The 8,243-nt window shown below is 43.2% G+C and overlaps 1 protein-coding gene across 1 annotated transcript; it reads left to right on the forward strand.

The window, feature by feature from the left end:
• The first annotated feature begins 6,590 nt into the window (after window positions 1-6,590).
• LOC111964312 (GS homeobox 1-like) lies at window positions 6,591-8,111 on the forward strand. The gene is made up of 2 exons (XM_023988164.2): window positions 6,591-7,097; window positions 7,235-8,111. Exons 1-2 carry the CDS (start codon window positions 6,722-6,724, stop codon window positions 7,585-7,587), a joined length of 729 nt encoding a protein of 242 aa, XP_023843932.1. The 5' UTR covers window positions 6,591-6,721; the 3' UTR covers window positions 7,588-8,111.
• Window positions 8,112-8,243: the final 132 nt, after the last annotated feature.

An 8,243-nucleotide genomic window follows, 5' to 3' on the forward strand; every position in this document is an offset into this window, starting at 1 on the left:
CTCACCGAGAGACATGAGAGGAGCTGAAAGAGGGACGATGAGAGAGCGAGATGGCTACAATGAAGGAGGGGAAGAAAAGAATGAAGGGAGGGAACTAGGGAGGAACAGAAAAGTAAAACGATTAAAAGGAGGGAGGAGTAGAGAGAGACAGGCAGCACTCGTTTGGGTCATAACTCTGTGCACATGACTAGTTTCTGTGGGTTTCTTATGACTTTTTCTAAGGAGAGGGAAGGAAAGTGGTGGAGAAAGTGGTTTGCCATTCTTTCACATATTGTTGTTAGGGAGTGTTTGGGTGTGATAAAAGGACAGAAACAGAGAGCGGAACAAAGGGGGGGTACCTTGGCTGAAGGCACTGTCACTGACGTCCCCAACACTTTGAACAACTTGTCAATGGAGATGCTGAAGTGGCCGCATTCTAAGCATTCTGTCACACATTTGTGTACAAACCGTTGAAAGAGCTTGCTGACCTGCCCATCGCCCTTTATTGCAGTTCAAATGGCAAGGCGCATGCATTGTGTCTGGGAGTTCATTAAATTCATTGGTTTGACCTGTTATTTTAAAGCCGAAAAGTCTACTGAATCGGAAAAATCTGAGTCAGCCATACAAAATGGCCTGATGACCTCCATAGGGAAACAGACCCCTTTGAGCAGCATGTCAAGGCTTTCATATGGGAATGAAAGCCAAAGGGGACATTTTAAAACATATCTATACCATAACAAATGTATTCACATCAAACGGGTATTATGTACGCAGAGTGTCGTTATCAAACGTCCATTAGCTCTATACTTCAGTATAGTTTGATGGGCATTTCGTCAAAATGCCTTAAGGCCTAGTGCAGTCAAAAACTTGATTTTCCTGTGTTTTATACTGTATGCATTTCCACACTATGAGGTTGGAATAATACTGTGAACTCATGAAAATGATGATAATGCCCTTTTAGTGTAAGAGTTGTTTGAAAAGACCACCTGAAATTTCAGCCTGTTTTGGTGGGATGGAAATTTGGCCTGCTTGGTGAAATCACCAGGCCGTAAATGAGTAAATAGACCAATAAGCAAGAGCGTTCCAAACCTCTCTGCCAATAACAGTTAGTTTTCAGTTTTCCCCTCCCCACTCAGACCACTTCCAGACAGACCTAGCTAAATACTTGCTTGAGAAATTGCTCAAGTAACAAAAGTTTATTTCAAAAACAGGGGGCAGGCAAATGACAGGTCAAGGGCAGGCAGAGGTCAGTAATCCAGAGAAGAGTCCGAAAGGTACAGAACGGCAGGCAGGCTCAGGCTCAGGGCAGGCAGAGGTCAGTAATCCAGGGCAGTGTCACAAGGTACAGAACGGCAGGCAGGCTCAGGGTCAGTGCAGGCAGAGGTCAGTCAATGCCCGATCAGCTGGTCCCACAAGGTACGAGAAAGGGCAGGCAGGCTCAGGTTCAGGGCAACCAGAGGTCAAGTAATCCAGGACAGTGTCACAAGGTACACGAACGGCAGGCTAGGCTCAGGGCAGCAAGAAGGTCAGTAACCAGGACAGTGTCACAAGGTACGAGAACGGCAGGCAGGCTCAGGGTCAGGCAAACAGAGGTCAGTAATCACAGGACAGTGTCACAAGGTACAGAAAGGCAGGCAGGCTCAAGGGTCAGGGCAGACAGAGGTCAGTAATCCAGGACAGTGTCACAACGTACAGAACGGCAGGCAGGCTCAGGTCAAGGCGACAGAGGTCAGTAATCCAGGACAGTGTCACAAGGTACAGAACGGCAGCAGGCTCAGCAGGGAGGGCAAACAGAGGTCAGTAATCCAGGACAGTGTCACAAGGTACAGAACGGCAGGCAGGCTCAGGGTCAGGGCAGACAGAGGTCAGTAACCCAGGACAGTGTCACAAGGGTACAGAACGGCAGGCAGGCTCAGGGCAGGCAGAAGGTCAATACAGGGACTAGAGCAAACAGGAGTAAGGAAAATGCTGGTAGGCTTGACAAGACAAACTGGCAAGATGTACAGAGAACACAGGTATAAAACACAGGGGATAAGGGGCAAATTGGGCGACACCTGGATGGGGGGGGGGGGGGGGGGGGACAAGCAACAAAGACAGGTGAAAGAGATCAGGGTGTGACGTATTAAAAAGGGTCTGACCTCAGCAAGGACAAGATGCTGAATTTGTTCATCTTCTGTGTACTAATTGGTTCCTACAGTGCACAAATTAGTTCTCTGCTATTTGACCATAGGAAAAACAGCTACTCTGTAGATACTGCAATACGGGTTTGATTAATTGAGCACTGTTGACTATTGTTGAATACTATTATTCTCTTTATTGGTTTATGAATGCATGTAAAGCATTTTATTGATATATTCATTGATTGGGCATTATGAAATGGTATGGCTGTATGATTAGTCATAATGATATCACATGATTTTAAAAGTATTCAGTTCACCTGACTTTAGGGACATTTAGCAAGTTTGGTAGGGCTACTAACAACCATCAGCACCATTCATATTACAGAGCGCAGTTTTGGAGATGCCCAGTTTATGTGACTCAACAGCCACATGGAATTTGACTTGGTAATGATTGTGACTGCAGATGTGGCGGTAATACGGTCACCATAACAGCCCTCTTCAGGTGACTTTCACTTTTGCTGTAGATTTACAACCCACCTCCTCACACTGCATCGTAATATTGATGAAACCCATACATAGCTAACTTATGGTAGCACTAAACCCATACTTTACGTTTAATTTTTCACATTCCCTTGGATGATTGCACTTTACTGTCAATCGCTCTGAATAATAGTGTTCTGCTAAATGACCCAATATAAATGTAAATGGCAGAAAATGTGTTTATCTTATGTTCAAGTTCATGATAATCTCGTATTGCTACCAATGGAGCAAGACACACACACCACACACACAGACACACACACACAGCCACTTAAGGATTCATTAGTCCCCATGGTGTGCTGTACATATTGCACTACTCATCTGGTAGTTGGGTTAGCAGTGTTGTCTGTTGGACTGGTGGCTCTGCTGAGCATATGAATGATAATCAGGCCTTGTGTGCCTACCCAAGTGGTTGGGCAGCAGGACTGCAGTCTGTGCAGTCGCCTCAGGGGAAGATTAGGAGGGGCAGCCGGCCCTCTGGTCACATCGACAGTCACAGCGCCCGTCCGGCTCGGCCAAACCCCACTGGGACCCTAAATCCTGTTACACTGTCAGCTAAGACCATCCCTCCTACTAGAGATGTGTGGCTGTAAAATGTGTGTACATATTAAGTACGGGGGCGGAGTGTCTCAAAACGATGAATAATTCATAGTAGAATAAAAGGAGATATTGACTACATCCCCATGAACAGAGTGCCCTCTTTATTTTATCAAATGGGAGATCATTAGACTCACACACAAACCCATGAAAATATCATTTTCTGGTGGCACAACGGGTGCTGGCCAATATCATCATCATCATCATGCATTAACAATATTCAACTGGTATCATGATTATTGTTTATTGGAATATTTGATTAGTGGTTTGGCTATTTTCAGTTGTTGCTTTTTCAGTTGTATGGTTTGTGACATCACACTATTGGATACTTATTAGTGGATTAGATTAAATGTTTATCCGATTCTTATTCTATTTGTGGTTTGACTTGAGTGAGTAATCTATTTGTTGTTGTCCTTGTAGATGTTCACTGCTTTTGTTTCTAGTTTCACAATATATGTCATTGATTCATCTTATATGAATGTTAGGCTGCAGCCTACTTTATGAAATGAGGACTTCATAACAGTGTCTAGAGTATCTATGAGTATGCTGTTTCGCACAGACAGGGAGCTGCAGAGTAGCTGTTTGATTTGTTTCAGTAACAAAGTCATTATACTGGATGAGATTTCTTGCACTTCTGGCCTGCGCCTCCAGAGGGCCATGTTTTCTGAGGTCAAAGCTATTTGTCGGTCTCCAGTTGGGATTACAAATGAGGATGAGCCTCCCTAAATAGCGACCCCCAGCACCCCTATATTCCTACCCACGGGATGACAGCTATGACCATTATTTTGAAAACGATTTCCTTTGATAATATATTTAAGCAATGAGCCGACTCTAAACGCCAACCAGCCAAGCAAATGTCACTGTTCTAATAGTGACCAGATAATTCAATGTAACCCTCCACCTGTTGAAACAGCACCAATTCCAGACCAATTTTATTGTGCCTTGTGAGATCATACCCCAACAAACTCTGAGCCTCTAATGTTTTACATTTTTGTTGCGAAAATAAGGAAATGCATTTAATGAATTAATTGTTACATTAATACAACATTATTAACCCATTCTGTAATTCAAATGTAGAATACAGCATATAATTGAAAGGGGATGTGGTGGGTCAAGGGACTGGAGCGAGATTGGCCTATTAGTTAATGGAAGACGCCTGGCATACGGCGTCCAAGAGAATGAAAGGCCTAATCCCACTCTGTTGCAGATAACAGGCTCTTGTCCGCATGAATCTGTACCTACAGCTTGTTTAAGGGTTTAATTGCTCCTAATTTGTGCGGTAAATACCTGCTATTATGGCGCGGCAAAGTTGCGACCAAATTATACCCTTAATGTAAGTCGAGTGGTATTTTCCGCGGAGCAGAGTCCCTGGTCATTTTACAGGAGATAAAACAAATAGGTTTGTATGCTGCATATGGGCGGGCTTGCTTCTAGACTGAAAAGCCATTATGTGAGCAGCTCGGTTCTGAACTGAAAAGCATGAGCGGTGAGCAGACAGGTAATTGTCACGCTTGTCAACGACCACCAGAGACACCAACATTTTACTCTGCAACGTCGCAGCCAGAAAGGTGTCCAGTGTGCTATGTGGTCAGGCACACATGAGAAGTTGTGGATTTTTTTGCACCTTGCAAAATTAACAGACTCTAATAATAAGATTTAATTTATACACAGCCCATTGCAACATATTTCCTTAGCCTAAGAGTTAGTATTGTCATTCGTGGGAAAGATTCCTTGCCCATGGGAATTAGAAAGTTCTAGACATCCTGCCGTAGCGCACTTGTTGCAGAAAGCACACTCGCAACCTGGGTAGAAAGCGTGCATGTAAAATATAAGATTTTAGATATAATACATTTGGAAACTCCAGTCGTAGCCCAAACTGGTGACAAAACCTTATAGGCCTATTCATGTTATGGTTTTATCCAGTTGCTATCTGATATATGTTTATAAGCATTATAACCAATTACCCATCTTATTTTCTCTCTCTTCCTCTGAGAAAGCACTGTTTGAATTTTGAAAGAATATTTACATTTGCGTCGTCTAAGTTTCTAATGTGAATAAAATAGGGAAGCTTTTTAGGGACAATTCAAAAACAAAAAATAAAAGAAATGCAATACGGCTGGGAGGAATATAAACGACATTTCACTGTTTACTCAAACATTAATGGTTCCCATCCCTTTGAAGGTGTTGTTTAGAAGACCTAAAGTGAAAGAAAATGTTTTCCTATTACTTAATTCAATCAGAGCGAGGCGGGGGCTTTCACGCGCACGCATTTGGCCTCTCTGTGACAGAGTCGCCTTTGTGTGCGTCTATCCGCCGCTGTCACACACTTTAATTCGAGTCTCTTTCTCTTGCATTGAAAACACTCCACAATGACATTCAATAAGGGCCGGCGAGTGAAAACCTGGTTATTTTTATATATTCTTTCCCGGACTCGGCGGGGGCCCGGGCACAGGAATTAATCACTGGTTTGAACCGCATTGCCTTCAGGCTGTGACTTGTCCTTTCTGTGTCTAGAAATGATACATTGGCCTCAAAATGGACAAGTACATTCACACGTTTTAAATTAAACACTTATTTGTTTGCAGATAATCCTACCTTTAGCAGCAATCAATAATATATATATATATATAATATAGCCTATATTTTCACTTGTATAGACATAAAGGTCCTAATATGTCCTATAGGGCTATATGTCATGTGTTCACAAATATTACGACATACTTGCAAGTTCAACATAGAAGCCTTAACGATGCCAATTAAGGAAGGTCCTCTCCAGCATAAATTAGAACGAAATGCAAACGTTTTATTGTATTTCGAGACTACGAGGCTATTGTGTGTCCTGCATCTTTTGTGTGGCATGCATATGTGCTTGGATTCCAGAAAATATTAACTTACAGCTTATTTAACGTAAACATTACAGAGCAAATACCACTCAACTCCCCAACTGTTACTCATGATTGATCAAGTTAAACACATTCTCTGTTATGTTATGCGGAAAGTGTAGGCTTAGTTGGATAAGTGCTGATGGTGTTCCATAAATGAGTAGATTTTCTGAAAACAGACAGACCAGTAGAAATGGCTACCCCAGTACATTGGCTAAATGTTTATTTCTCAAATTATAGATATTAAAACGTAGTATAATAAATAAGAGCGAAGCTAACAAGTAGAAGGGGTAGTGCCGCCTCTTGCGGCGTGGGTGGGGCTGACAAGAATAGACCACATTATGCAGTTCATTTAGTTAACAAGTGAAATAATGGGGAAGCGTGCAGTGTGAATGCCAAGAGAAAAGGCACAAAACCCTATTGAGAGCTCTTAGACGCTCACGGCGTAACCGTCACATGGCCGGACCGGGACTACAACTATTTAAAGAGCGTCAGTGTCCTTTCAGCACCACTCCGCTGTCCACCCGCCAAGCAAGCAGTTCAGAACGAAACAACGCGCTGACTGAAAAAGTTTACCAAGTACTGAGCAGCAAGTTTGCAAAGATGCCGAGGTCCTTTCTTGTGGATTCCTTGATTTTGAGGGAGGCAAATGATAAAGGGAGGGAAAACAATCCACCTTTATTTCCTTACGCTATGCACCCGTCTCACCCACTCCATGGGCTGTCCGCAGGCTCTTGCCACTCACGGAAGGCTGGCTTGCTATGCTTCTGTCCGCTATGCGTATCCCAGCTCCACCCATCCCCACCGACCTTGCCACTCCTCAAGGCATCCTTCCCTACCTTCGGCTCCCAGTACTGCCATTCTGCACTATCGAGGCACCACACGTCCTCCACCGGCGTCAACCTCAACCACGGTCCGGGGATATATCAAGCAACCTATTCGGTTCCAGACCCACGACAGTTCCACTGCATCTCCATCGGTGAGTAAACGTATTGAATACACAATTGATACTTTTACACAGAATGAGCTTCATCAGCTGAATGAACATTTATTCCGGTGTTTTATTTAGCATTTTGGATAACTTAATTAAATGTGTATATTTCTTTGCTTTTACAGAAAACAACAACAGCCAACTTCAGAGCAGCAAGCGCATGCGCACAGCCTTTACCAGCACGCAACTTTTGGAGTTGGAGAGAGAGTTCACTTCCAACATGTACCTCTCCAGACTTCGACGCATTGAGATCGCCACATATCTAAACCTGTCAGAGAAGCAGGTCAAGATCTGGTTCCAGAACCGCAGAGTCAAACACAAGAAGGAGGGGAAGAGCGGCGCGCACAGATCCGGCTCCCACAGTTGCAAGTGCTCGTCCCTGTCATCTGCACGGTGCTCGGAGGAGGAAGAGGACATGCCCATGTCTCCTTCCTCATCAGGGAAAGAGGATGATGGAGACCTGTCCGTCTCTCCCTGAACTTCCCCTGATCTTCCCCGATCCTCAACAGAGACAATTGGTCCTCATAGCACCTGTGGAATTCTGAATGCAGCCAAAAAGTCGACTGTTCTTATCGTGTTCAGTCACCTGTACATAGGAAGAGAATAAAATATATAAACAGGGAATTTCTCTGGAATGTTGTATAATTGTATACATGTTGTTCGTTTTATATGTAGTTTTTTTCTGATAACGGTCCATTCGTTGTTGCCAATGGATTATATTACAGCTAGACAGGTCGATATTGGTTTTATGATATACCCAAATGAATAGCAACATTTGTTAGTATTATTTTTGTAAAACAATAGCTGTATTTTGTATAACGGTGAATACTGGCTAGCTTTAAGCACATTATTTGGATGGAAATGTGATGGAGAATTTTTTTCTCTCACAATGTCACATCACTAATAGCCTATCAAACTGTTATTATATCTTCAGTGTATTTGAAAATATTTATTTATTTAAAAATGTGAATACTTAAATAAAGAATATTTCTTAGTGATATACTCATGACTCTGTGTAAAATTGTTTACACTTGCGCACCACTGGGAGCGCAAACACAGACACTGGGAGCGCAAACACAGACACTGGGAGCGCAAACACAGACACTGGGAGCGCAAACACAGACACTGGGAGCG

This window comes from Salvelinus sp. IW2-2015, linkage group LG5, assembly GCF_002910315.2.
Source record: "Salvelinus sp. IW2-2015 linkage group LG5, ASM291031v2, whole genome shotgun sequence".
NCBI classification, from domain to species: domain Eukaryota; kingdom Metazoa; phylum Chordata; class Actinopteri; order Salmoniformes; family Salmonidae; genus Salvelinus; species Salvelinus sp. IW2-2015.

Excerpts from the sequence above, each read along its gene's own strand:
- LOC111964312 (XM_023988164.2), top strand. The coding sequence starts at position 6,722 with ATGCCGAGGTCCTTTCTTGTGGATTCCTTGATTTTGAGGGAGGCAAAT. Across the intron at positions 7,098-7,234 it reads GTTCCACTGCATCTCCATCG|AAAACAACAACAGCCAACTT; the intron begins GTGAGTAAACGT and ends TTGCTTTTACAG.